The sequence below is a fragment of the Dermacentor andersoni genome, chromosome 3 (assembly GCF_023375885.2).
Source record: "Dermacentor andersoni chromosome 3, qqDerAnde1_hic_scaffold, whole genome shotgun sequence".
NCBI classification, from domain to species: Eukaryota; Metazoa; Arthropoda; class Arachnida; order Ixodida; family Ixodidae; genus Dermacentor; species Dermacentor andersoni.
Window position 1 is genome coordinate 50196626 of NC_092816.1, and position 13429 is coordinate 50210054.

Here is a 13429-nt window from a genome sequence, read left to right on the forward strand (position 1 = left end):
AAGCGATGCGTGAATATTCGACTTTGTGAGCATGAGCTATCTCTTCAAAGGGTTGCACCACTTCATCTCCCGGAGCATTGCAAGTCATGCAGTTCTCACTCCGATTTAAAAAAAAACTAGTGTCATTTTTAAACACTCAAGCCAATTGACAAGGGAAATCGCCGAGGCTCACAACATAAAGATTAGGGACAAAGCGTGTATCAGCGAATTGTCTATCACTCTTCATGACAAGGAACTGCGTTACCTATGTCAATTTTGATTATGAGTCAGATTGTCACAGTTGCGTCTCTGTGCCTCGTGCATGTCATGGTTATAAACTGGCACCTATATATATGTTATACATATCTTCAATAAAATATCAGTTGAGAGTCAGCGCCGTGTCGTCGCTTTTATACCTTCTTGTGTCCTTCTCTTGTATTGTGCTGTAACGAACCACTATGAATCCCAACCAACTGGCCCAACATGCCATTTTTGATGCAGAATAGGAACACTTGCATGATGAGCAGCATCGGAGCCAGCTGTGGAAGACGACAAAAGCACAAGCAGTAGCAGAACACATTGGTGCAGTTACACCAAGAAACGGCGACACTCATCCCAGGAATAGGCGCCCAAGAGCTGCACTCTAAAGAGTGGCAGAACATTGCAATGTCCTGCTTCCACATGACTGCCTTCTGCAGCACAACAGTAACTTCCTGGAAAATGAAACTGAATCTGACTGTAGGAAAGCTATTATACGAAATTATTTAGCATGCTCTTGCCAACATTTTTTCAAAGCTAGGACGTTCACTTAAAGTAAAAAATATGCGAGCGCTCCTTTAACATGTGGTCTGCGATTTTTAAATGTCGATGTGGCCTTGAAAACCTGGAACACAAGTTTTTTGCTCCATATACAAGAACCCGTTACCGGTGCCACAAGAGCTCGCAAGGACACTTGGATGTTGTAAAGCAGAAAAACGTATTTCCTGTGAGCATGTACAAGCTAATAGGTTTGAACCTGTTAGGCTACAGGATTGTTTCCTGTGCAGCTGTGGCTCACACTGCAGTTGGCGAGCCATTCGAAAGGTCAACAACCATGCCACTTCTGAAGGGTAGCTTGTGTGTAAGGCAATCATGGCACGCAGGATATTTGTCAGGTGCTACAACGGACAAAAGGATCCTTACAGATACCAGATACATATTTTCTAAGCTGTATGATACTGAAGTAGGTCTCCAAACGTCGACACAATTGCAATGCGTAACAAAATTTGCTGGCGTGCTGGGTATAAGCACGCTGCTCAAAGAAATGGAAAAGAGCGCTGCACCATTTCTGACTGTACTTGCATGTGGTAATGACAGTCTCTATGTATGAAATTACTTCATGGAATAAATACTTGCACGCTTCAAGACTGGCTGGTATTTTTGTTTGGTTTAGAGTGCAGACAGTCTTAAAAACTGACACATTTCTGGCATTAAAGGGAGTCCAGGACTTGGAAACCACCAATAAAGAATGCTGGAAAGCCTCAGATTGATTCAATTTAGCCAGAACCACGATGAGATTACGAGGCATGCTACGTAGTGGAGGACTCTGGATTAATTATGACCGCCTGGGGTTCATTGCCACGTACACACAGAAATCGAAGTACTCGGGCGTTTTTACATTTCGCCCCCATCAAAATGCAGCCATTGTGGCTGGGATCAAGCCCACAACCTCAGCAGCTCAACACTATATGTAGCCGCTAAGCCACTGCACTGGGTTGAACAACTCTGAATATCCTAAATAATTTATTCGTACCTTTTTCACAAGGTAGTTTTGGTTTGTTTCTGATGAGGCACGCGTGTTGCAATCTCACAACACAGATGGCGGTCATGCCGGAGCTGAACACTACGACATGCAGGCACTCGCTTGGTCCGTCATGCTGCTGCAGTACAAGTGGCCATGTGTCTAGTCGCACCATAGCAGACAACAGAGAGCTTAGAGAGTCAATGTTTTCTGTACCAGTGTTTGGAACATAAGGACAGGGGACATCTACTTTTAATAAACAAGGAGCCTTTATTTGTCTTTTTCTGAAAAACAAATTTGTCTATGGTGATAATGAAAAATGACTTGATTTAACAAAATTCGCGGCAGAACAAAAAAACATGCACACTCTAAGCCTGCGGAGGTACAAAAAAACTAGACTAGCAGCCACTGATTAAACAAAATACCCGATGAAAAGCAAGAAGACATTCCCTCTTCTGAGAAGAACGGTAGTTTCCAAGCCCTTCAAAATGTTTATGATGTCACTGCATGAAGAAGTCCAGCAGTCGGGACACTATGAAATGGAGAATTCTCATGAAGAAAAAAAAAACGCCATGGTTGCTTGATGTAACACGTGCCAATTTCTCATAACTCGTCCTTGACGAAGGAACCGATGATGTTGAGACGTCCCTGGAGCTCCTCCTTCTTGGCCGGCGTGATCTTGCCATTGCGGATGTTCTTCACCCGTTCAGTCTCGCTGTCGATAAAGCCCTTGCCGCGCTCCAAAACCTTCTGCATCATCTTGATGTAGACGTCAGCAGATTTTTTGTCTGCCTCCTTCTCGAGCGACTCCTGGAGTTTTTTCGCCTCTGACAGGATGCCTTCCTGCTTGGTCTTGTCTTCCTCCTTCATAAACTTGGTAGCCAGCTCGTCAAACTTTGGAAGACAGTGTTTCAGCTGCAACTTGATACCTGTGCAAGAAGCAATGTGGATATGCAAAATAAGATCCCACATGCACTCTGAGATTGCGAGAAGGACCAGAATTCAGATACCTGAATGTAGCTATAAATTTTAGGGCAACAATTTGCTCAGTTCAACTTTTTATGCTATCACAGAATGAAATGCGAATGGGAATAAACAGATAATCCAGAGTTCGATGGAAACCTGTCTGGCATGGAATGAACATATTGGAATAAAACGAATACTTGCCCAGGGGCAAAGTGTACTAAATGAAACCCACGTTCCAGGGCCCATACGCTTCCCTTGACCACAAGGGAAGCAAATGCGGTGGCGCTTGTTAAAGCATGGAAGAGATGGTGCTGTGTGCTTGCGTAGATTTCGGGCAGATTCCCACGTGTCCTATTTATCGCATGGCCTGTGTTCGTGTTTCGAGAAAGTGCTGGAAGCATTGGTTTCCCCTGATGCCATCGTCTTGATGTCAAATGATATAATAATTATGTGGTTTTACGTGCCAAAACCACTTTCCGATTATGAGGTACGCCGTAGTGGGGGACTCCGGAAATTTGGACCACCTGGGGTTCTTTAACATGCACCTAAATCTAAGTACACGGGTGTTTTTGCATTTCGCCCCCATCAAAATACGGCCGCCGTGGCCGGGAAGCTCGGTTTCCAACGCTTTATCGTAACATTACGAGAGTACAGGCCATTGCATAGACTGGGACTTGGCATCAATTATTGCCACAAAGAAGATAATGCCTCCACGACTAATGGTAGAATTGCTGCACGCGCAGACAACGCAGCATGCAATAGATGGGACACATGGGAGTCTGCCCGAAATCTACGCAAGCGATCTCTTCCATACTTTAACAAGCACCACCGCATTTGCTTTCCTCGTGATCAAGGGAGCCGTACGGGCCCCGAGACGTTTTCGTTTCGACACACTACCTGTTGACACGTGTTCCTTTTATTCCACTATGGGAATAAACAGAGGACAACTCTTGCACTTATTTATACTTATTTGCAATGCATAACCAGCAATGCCAGGCGATATACGCGGCTTCACCAACTCCATGCACTGTAGCAAAGGCTAGGGCGTTTGACAACCAAAGAGTAAGAGGAGCCAACTGTAAGAGAAAAGAGAAGACTGCTTTGCTTAATGTGGCAGAGAGCCATCGCATGCGGACACTGAAGGAATCAGCGTGGTTCTCTTCTACAGTTGGCTGACATGGGCCTGTAGCATTTGCTGCACTGCATGGAGTAGGCAAGGTACAGTTTATATGTGCTTCATGCTACATTTCATACGCAGCAAGCAAAGCTGTGCAAGCTACTCGTGAATTGTTGCTCCGCACTTCTTACGGTGCCATTGCTTTGAATGTGCAATGATTTCTACTAATAACTTTCAAAATCGCGCATTATTTGTGCCCCTAGATGCTTCCAGTATCGGGCACAGTATGTTTTGGTCATGAGGGAAAGTGGTTCACTGTGCCCACTGGCTGCAAGATGCACGGCTCTGCTCACACGCCAGCCAATAGTTCAATATCTCAGACACTTTCCACATAGGGAATTAGTCATTTGTGAAATAAAAGTACGAGAATTAATGTTATGCTGAATTACATAATGGATACCCATATCCGTTTCATACGCAACAAAATCTCTTACACGAATGCCACCTCTTTAGCCTTCCAAAGCTTGGCCTGCTATTTATGAAACTGAGTAGTTTTGTGTATAGCTTAGGTTTTAACAAGATGCTGCAGGGGAGGGCCGCATATTAATTTTGACCATATGGGATGACGTGGCAGTAAAGCATTATTGCATTACACCCTATCGAAATGTGGCCATGGCAGCTGGAAATCAAGCTCCACTAACATGTTCACAACAGCAGCCGAGCATCTGAATTAAATGTGCTGCCAATGCGTTGGGGGAACACAGAAACTGCGCCTTCCACCTTGTTTTCTCATGTTCCGTGCTCAATGGGGCATTATAGTAGAAACAAGCCCTTGCCATTGCTCAAGTTTATACAACGCATGCCAAGGGTGCACAGAAATGATAAGTGAAATCCAAGATGGCTCCGCTCTGCAATTGTGCTCATTGAATTCCAACAGTCACTTCGTCCTGGTTGTCAGTACTATGTAGGCGACTAACACAAGAGTTTTGCAGTGTTCACGCTTGTAAATGGGACAACTTACAAAAAAAAAAAAAAAAAAAAATCCATGCATATTCAATCCAAGCTTGGCATGGCCATGTCCAAGTTGAAACATGGATACTAGATTTAAGTAAAGACCAAGGACTGTAGTGTCCAGCTTGTTTACCAAGCTTAAGGGAAAGTTCTTTCCGAGTAATCAACACTGATTATGTGGAAAGAATAGCGAGTGCATATGCCGAATATAGTCGGCTATTTAGGGAAGCTTGAACAAAAGCATGAAATGCATGCGCAAAAACAATGTCTAACCGGTAGCATTAGATAGATCAGGGGCCAAATGCTTTAGTGCCGCAATTGCAGATGAATGGTCAATACAGCCGCCAGGCATGATGAGGTTCATGGAATGCGTAACGATGACGTGGTCTTGCGTGACACTTTAGAACCCGCTTCGGAATACATTGGCTAAAGATATGCTTCTCATTCATCATATTTTTCTTCAATTTTTTGGCAGTGATCGGCAGCAACGATAAGGGAAGCGCTTCATCCAAGACATTTTTTTTTTTGTATATTCAGATAACAACCGTCTTACCGGAGTTCTTTTTAACGAAGGCTTTGATCTCGTCGGCCTTAAAGTCTCCCGTGAATGTCACCGGCTCTTCCTGACCGGCGACAAACAGCTTCAGCACGGGGAAATCGTCCTTCTTAACTCCAAATCGCTCGGCGAGGTCCGCATTTTCCTTGTTGCCGTAATCTGCATAGAGCGAGGAAGAAAAGGACAATGTGATGCATCGCAACAGCAGGTGCTCCGCCGTGAATGCTGGTAGACTCGGGTAACGGCAGGTGCGGGCAGGTGCCGAGTGCGCGACATACCCTGCACGCCAACTTCGGCAACCAGGAAATCGGGTGTGTTTTGAGACTCCTCGGCAACTTTCACAAACTCGTCGTGCTTCTCTCCGTAAGGGTAGGTGACATCGAACTTGACCAGAGTTACCTTGAACTTTGGAACGATCTGGAATGGTAGATGAATAAAAAGGAAAAAAAAGCGCCTTTTAATTCCCACAGCAAAAAATAAAAACCGCGCATGGTTTAGCCGCACCAGTTTCGCTTTAGAGCTAGTGTCCAGCCAGCACACACTACCACCGCTTGGGAAGACCATTCAAGTGGCCGACAACGAAAAGAATTTACTCGCGTTCCATCGGCACGGTTTCTCGGGGGAGTATTACATATCACATACCTTGTCGAACGTGGACGTCAGCAACGAAACGCTGCCCTTCGTACTCGAAGCGAAAGCTGTGCTGCTCACCAGAGCCACGCACAGGAGGACAGACCTAAGCCACATACTCGACAAGCGCGGAAACGGTCCACCCGCACGGAGATCAAGTTCGCAAAATGAGGATCGCCGACTCAACCGTGGCCCTGGCCGTATATCATGAACCCAGGGAACGAACCCGGCCCGTCTTTGTTGTACTTCGGCGATTGGTTCGAAGGCAGAAACGTCGCGTGATTTGATTGGCCAGAGTAGCCCAAAAACCACGTGCCCTTGATGGCGTTCGCAATGGGATTGCGCGTGCTAGCGTTAGTTTGCGAGTTGCTTGCGATCTACTCGCTAGTTTATGATCGCTGTGATACATGCTCATAGCCTTGTTTGGGCAAGTCGTAATTTAAGAGATAAGGCGCGAAATTTGTTTTATAATGCACCGCTAGGCACACAGACTCGCCTAGTTGTAAGCCTAGCGCAGCAATGTGTTGCCTCACAAAGGAGCAAAATAAAAGTGTTAATTTAGGATTGTAAACGAACTGTGTCTGAAGAAATACTACCAAACACCCCACGTAAGTTGACTTTTTTTTATTCGCAGGTTACGTAAAAAGCGATAAAAGCAAAAGCTGTCTTATCCAACCAATCATGCAGCAGTTTACAAATGACAGTACTTTCAGCCAATCATAAGGCCGCTTTTATTTCGGCGTATTCAAGATGGCAGCATGTTCCGAGCAGGAGATAGACGGGATCCTATCGACGGATTTACGCTCAAATTTTCCCGTTTCTCCTGCGCCGATTCCGAACAGTGAAGTGATCTCTAAGCACTCACGGACCAGGGAACGTAGCCTATCAAAGAAGGTCTCCAACAACGAGGTACAGTCCCGCAGTTATTCTTTATTTGGTGGGTGTGTTTTGAGAAATTGTAGACCTCAGAAAGCTGGGGGATAGGCTTATGGGTTTTAGGCTTAAATCTGGAATTTATACCCAAAAACTGCGCCCGGATCAGAGCAGTTACGGCCAGGTTCACGTGCTGGCGTCCGTCTGCCGCTCCTTGACTTGGCGCCGCTAGAGCGTTAGCGAATTTCGACGCCTTGCGAGCGTCTTCGAGCCGACGTTTAGCGCGGAGGGGAGCACCACTGCTCGGCTGATCTCCCAAGTCATCGTATGGTTGCATCGTATTCCGTCATGCTTAGTTTTGGCCACGCCGGTGGGAAACGCGTGTGGTTACGGCGTGCGAGAATTTGTGCCCCACATTTGGTGAGTATTTTCGCTCCGGAGGAATCATTCGTCGTTGCTGCGCGAGATAACGGGGTGCCCTTTTTTTTTCTTTTCTTTTTCCCCCTTATCGCCGCCCCAGCGAGGTGACATTGGACGGTGCACAAGCCGGAGAGATCGTCGTGTTGTGCGTAGCCTTTCCGCGTTCGCGCCGTGCAACACTGCTAGTCGCCTTCACGCGGGTGTCACGCATGCTGGTGCTGAATGCCACGCGTTGTGTGAGCGTCCTTTTTCTTGCTTCGCGATCCTCGCGTTCGTCTATGCCCGGTATCCCATCGAGGCGCCACGAGCGTTTGGTTTTCCTGTGGTTGATAGGTGGAAGACGTGGGTGTGTGCTGTTGTCGTCTGCCTTTGGAACGCCGGCTTAGGGGCGTGAAATGTTTGCAGGCAGCGGATCGATGTCTCGTTCCGTGTGTTTGCATTGGTGTGGACTTGTCATCAAGGCCTAAGTGAACTCAAACTGTTCGTTTTTTTTTTTCGTTTTTCTTTCTAACCTCTTTGCTGCCGGCTATACGCGTACGACGCCCAAAAGACGCTGCGCCGCTCCACTTTCTTTTTATTTTCCCCTCCCTTTCCGTTGCAGCAGGAACGCATAGTATGCGTTGCCTTTGCGAGTCGGGCACTCCCACGTGTTCTGCAAAAGCTGGCGTTTGAAAATCAAGTGGTGGCACGAGGGGTGGGGTGGTGAAGCGACCTTGCAATTTTTACTTTTTTTTTCGTAGTGGTCCTGAAAAAAAAAAACTATTTCACGTCTGATACGAAATTCAGGAGCACGATTTGTCGCCTCGCCCACCCTTCCTTTTTTTTTTTTTTTTTGCATCTTCCTTCCCGCTTCTTAAGATTACGTGCTCGAGCCTTCCACGTTAGTTTCGCATGCGCAAACAAATTTAATGACGCAACTTTGCGGCGATCGTAAAAGCGTCGCGTACGAATGCAGCACTTATAAAATTGAAGAACGCCCCTTGACCGTGCCTCGACTGTGAAGTAGTAAAAAAAGAAATGTACGCGATGCGGCTGCAGCCTCTGCAGCAACTCTTCAGTCCTCGTCAAAGAAGGACGTCGGTCCCGGGTGAAGCGATAACAGACGAATTGCGGGGCGTGTTCATTTGTCGCGATAAAATCAACCTCCGATTGTTTCTTTGCTTAAAACGGTGTGCGAGGGCGGAGTACGTAACTGATACGCCGACACTGCGCCGCGAAGACGACTCCACTGCTTCGTTCTTTTTGTCGTCTTTTGGGAAGAAGTCCTGTGCCAACCAGCGGGTCCCGCGCGGTTTGTTGGTTGTTCGGCAATATACGGCCACGTCGGCTGCCGCCGGCGCCTGCCTGCTTTTTTTTTTTTTTTCGCGGCCTGGCAAGTCGCATTTTTTTTGGTCGCTGCCTGTCTTTCTTTCCTCTTCTCTGCTCCGCGGCGTTTTTTTTTTTTTTTTTCTCGACCGCCGAAATGCTCGCTTCCTTGTAACCGCCGCACTGTACTACGTTCGTGAGGTGCTCGGAAGGCCGCAGCTTTTTTTTTTTTTTTTTTTTTTCTTGAGAACGCGCATTATGCTTCTCGGACACGGTGCTCGGGGAGCAGGAGGGTGAGCGGCTTGCTTGCTTGCTGCCCAGTCTTGTGGCTTCGCACGCCGATTGAAAAGGAACCTGCGCTTTGGCGGTCGCCCACTAGGGTTGGTGTACCGCGTGTTTCTTTCTTTTTGACAATTATGTTAGGGAGCTTTTCGGCCCCGTTCTTCGAGGGCCGTAAGCCACTTAACTGTCCGTGCGGTCACGTTACTCGAAGCGCTCCCGATCCGTGCTAAGTGCGGGATAATGCTTTAGCTGGGGCCACTAGTCACGCGACACTTACAAGTGCTCCCTGGACAGACGAGAGAGAGAGAGAGAGAGAATGAAGAGAAATAAGCGAAAGTGCACTTCGGTAAGAGCCGTGGCCTTCGACACGCCTTCCTGGCGAATCGCCTCATTTACATTCTATGCAGTACGCTTGGAAGCAGATGCCACACGCTTCTGTCGCATTCGTGTAAAAGCGGCCAGTGCGTCCGCACTGTACCAGTATCGTCTGTAAATAACTCATTCACACACTTGTTCGCATGAGCTTTTTTTTTTTTTTTCGTTGCTGTACTTTGCGAATGTTCGCTTAATGACCATCATTAAAGCTTGAATGGTTTATGGAAGTTTTCATGTATTAAGCAAAAAAAAAAGAAAACTTTATAATCTGCAGGGTGCAGGTAGATTTGTGGAAAAGGTTTCTGTTCAGCTGATTATAAAGACATTTCGCTACAAACAGCATCCACCATATCATGTAGAGCATCGTGCTACAATGAGCTGTAGCAGGATATTGCTGCACAGTTAAGAGGATGTCAGTATGTCGTATCCAGTTTGACACCACTGTCATTGCTAGCAACTTGGGTTCGTGTGTGTGTAGGCCGACCTTCCTATTGGAAACACGGAGGGTTGAAGTTTCGACCTGATGAAAGATCGCAGATGAAGCAGAATTTTAGTGGTTCTCGAGTCTGTTTTGCGACACTAGCTTAAAACTAAAGATCTTGGCGCAGGACGCCTAGTCGGTGCTAAGCTGCTTTCATCTACCATTTATATTACTTCAACGACGGCACATATTGGTACCTGATAAAAGTGTTTATTTTCTATCTAAATGTGCAAAACACGTCGTGAATAAGCTTAGTAAAGGAAAAAAAATTGTTTTGCAGACCCTTTCAGCAATCGGGGGTGAGGGGGGGTGAAACACCAGGCAGAAAAGTGGAAGTGGGCTTCACCCCAAGCCACCTATGGCTTTGTTTGGAATTTGCACAGACAGTTGTCGTCGTCGTATGTGAACTATAGGCGTACATTTAATGTGCTTTATATCGTGTGTGACGCCACTGCATCTGGAGATCTTGCATTGGTCTTTCACCTTGTGACAAAAATTGAGAAAAGCGAAGTATACCTGTTCATTCTAACTTTAAGGCATTGTTTGCACTTTTGTCCATTGAACGTAGTCAGCTCATTTCAGTTGGATGCTGGGAACTGCACATTAAAAAAAAAATTATTAGCTGAAGGTGGGCAGTGGAGCTTCCATAAAAGAAATAATATTGTAGAATGCTCGGCTAGTTCTGTACTTGAGAGAAAAACAGCATGATGTGGAAAGGTCGGAGGTTGTGATCAGCCTTCTCTGTCCTTTGTGTGTCACTCTGTTTACCAATTTTGCGTACCCAATACAAACATAACATACGCTGCCACCTGAACATAAAGTCCTGATACTTCACGGTTTCAGCTGTACAGCTTAGTTCCTCCCCCCCTTCAATTTTTATTTGTTATCCATTGTTTGTTATTTGAATAGACCAGAGTGTCTACTTCTACACATCACATGACCTGTCCAAATCAGATTCTTTTTCTTAACCCTACTAGAATATCAGCTCTGCCCGTCCACTAATTCATAACGCTGTATTGCCATCCTGTCTCTTAACATTATGCCTGTAGCTTTTCTTCCATTGCTCAATGTGTGATCGTTTTCTTTTTCCCAAACTCCTTTATCTTGCAAGTTTTTTAGCCATATGAGTCAATACTTGCAGAATGCACTGGGGCGCGACATTTTCAGGTGATCACTATCGAGAGTATTATCAATTTTGCGAGAGTTTGCAGGACTGTACCAGACGAGTCGGAAGTGTGCAGTCAGTGGTATTACTGGAGCATGTGCAAAGATAGCAAGCTTTGCACCTCGCCAGAAATGCTGTCGGCCTGGTACACTAATGTGTCTGGCACCTGGTTGCACGGAATCTTGTGAAAGTGATAATGTCCCCAAAAGTGATCGCTACTGTCCTTAGTTCAAGCTATATTTAAGGACGTAAAGTATCTGCTGGTTACTGCTTGCTGTAATAACTCGCATGACTGCCTGCCATGTACATTCCAACTTAGGCAGGTAATGTTGAGTGACCACTTTCGTGAGATTTCGTGAGGCTCAGCCCACGAGAGCCTATGAGAGCTCCTTTCTCGCGTTTGCTCGACCCTTATGTGCATGTGCCCAGAACCCATTGTGAAAGTGAAAATATCTCTGTAGACGATCATCCGAGCATACGTACCCTATTTGACTCCATCTGGAAATTTTTCTTGTTGTCAGGGTGTGCCGTTATTAATTGGCCTAGATAAAAGTAATCTTGCACAGCTTCACGAGACTGACTGTACCGTTTTGTACATATTGGGCAATGCTACTAAGGAAAGAGGCCTTTCTTACTGCTCACATTTACGACCAAAATATAGTGCATCACATATGAAAGCCATAAGTATGCATCATGTAATTTGGTGTCTAATAATTTTATGTTGCAAAATATGATGCAAATATTTCATGGAAAGCGTCTCAAATCTTGGATATAGGGAGTGATCCAAAATTATGGTAAAGCAGCAGGGGCACAGAATCTTGATAACCACTATCAGCAGCAGACAAGATGCTACCCGTAGTGTAAAAAGTGCGTTGGGAATGCAACAGGCTAACCAAACAGTGTCTTCCCACTTTGTTCTTGACAAGGGGCAATGCTTATCGCCTAAGTTCAGTTCGCTGCTCTGCCATGTTTCCTAGTACCTTATCATGTTGTTTTGAGTAATGATATGGTATGCTCAGTGCTTTGCTGTGCTTGTGTTGTGCATATTTAACCCTTTAATATGTATAGGCTTTCTTCTAATAGTATTTGCATAAAGGTTTAATGAAGTTGGCCATAGGCACGAAAGAAAGCGGCACAATGTTTTGAATTTGAGTGCCTTCTCACCCAGGGTGGAGTATAATTCACTTGGGCACCTAAAGCTCCATTGACTTCGTGCAAGCAAGAATAGCTTGAGAAATGTGAAACAGTTGAGGATATAAAGTCTCTCTTGAATAATAATTGCGTAGTTCCCTTTCATTGTTTACCACGCTGGCCCATACGTATCTATTTTTATTGGGAGACAGATGAATCGTAAAGCAATAGTGCAGTCTCAAAAACTCTGAAGCAGCACAAAGTGAATTGCATGGAAACCAGACATCTTTCATTGCATCAAAGGAACGTGCATATTTTTTTTTTCTTCGGTCTGTTGATGACACTCTGAATTGAAAAGCATGTGCCTTACAAATGTTCAAGAATGAAGCATGAAAGTGTCCAACAGTTGTGCTGAGCTCATGTTTGTTTATTATTCCTGCGCGCTCAGCTGCCTTTTTTGATAGCAGCATAATGGCTTAATGTTGCCAGTAGGCAAAGCAAGGTTGGTCAGGCTGAACACACTTTTTGCTGAACTGTGCGTTGCATTAAACTTGCAAAGGGATGTAATTGTGAGCGGCAGTACTAGTATGCCCTTTACACTTATTGCTATTTAGGCTTTGATATACCATTCTGTTTTTAGCCTGGACAAATTTAAAATATTGCATGGAGCATGTAGCACAGCTTGGCCTGTTCAGGAGGATTACCTGGGGAGGTGGATGTTACTTGTGACAAATGTCATTGTCCTGGTGGCTAATTAAAGATTCACTAATTGTATTTTGTAGCACACTTCAAAACCAGATATCTCAAAAGGGGTGCTAGTTTTACGATATTTACTAAGCAAATGTGACTTCACTACTATGCTTCAATTTTGCAATTGCAACATGCATACTAAAGTGAAAAATGAGACACATTGAGCAAAGCTTTCTTTATTAGCTATCTGGACATTTCTCATGTAGGTAAGTTCTGCCTCAACTATAAATGCAGCTCAAAAGGTGGATAGTTTTGCCACAGGCAATTAAAATCTCTACAAGCTTATTAAGCATGTTCATATACCACCTTAAGTTAGGATTGTTTTCCACATTCCTCATTTTTCACTGTGAGCTGTGTAGCCACTTCTTGCTTGTGTTTCATTAAAAAGTTTTAAAAGTTTAAATAGAGTAAAACGAAAAAGGAAGAAAACCTCCAGTTCATGTGAACAGTCTTCTCTGGAGCTTTTCATCCATTCATTGCCTGCCCTTCTGGCTCACTTATGCACCTCAATTGTAAACGGGCACAAGTATCCTGTGATTTTTGAAGTGGCAGCACTACTGTAGTACAGTTTTTCAAGTCTTGCATCAGGAGGCAAGGACATCAATAAT

General features: G+C 45.1%; 2 protein-coding genes across 3 annotated transcripts in view; one reads left to right on the forward strand and one right to left on the reverse strand.

Moving 5' to 3' along the window:
• Nucleotides 1–2274: 2274 nt before the first annotated feature.
• On the reverse strand, nucleotides 2275–6290 carry wbl (endoplasmic reticulum protein 29-like protein wbl). Its single transcript, XM_050196582.2, has 4 exons — nucleotides 6052–6290; nucleotides 5688–5826; nucleotides 5407–5568; nucleotides 2275–2688 (listed from the first exon to the last, which is right to left on the reverse strand). The coding sequence occupies exons 1-4, from the start codon at nucleotides 6154–6156 to the stop codon at nucleotides 2363–2365; spliced, it is 732 nt and encodes a 243-aa protein (XP_050052539.1). The 5' UTR covers nucleotides 6157–6290; the 3' UTR covers nucleotides 2275–2362.
• A 493-nt stretch (nucleotides 6291–6783) lies between these two features.
• LOC126548406 (uncharacterized) overlaps nucleotides 6784–13429 on the forward strand; it is a 51329-nt gene continuing 44683 nt past the window's right edge. For both annotated transcript variants that reach the window (XM_050196548.2, XM_050196562.2), the window contains exon 1: nucleotides 6784–6948. In XM_050196548.2, coding sequence (XP_050052505.1) covers nucleotides 6790–6948 — 159 coding nt within the window. In that variant the 5' untranslated portion in view covers nucleotides 6784–6789. The remainder of the gene's footprint in view (nucleotides 6949–13429) is intronic.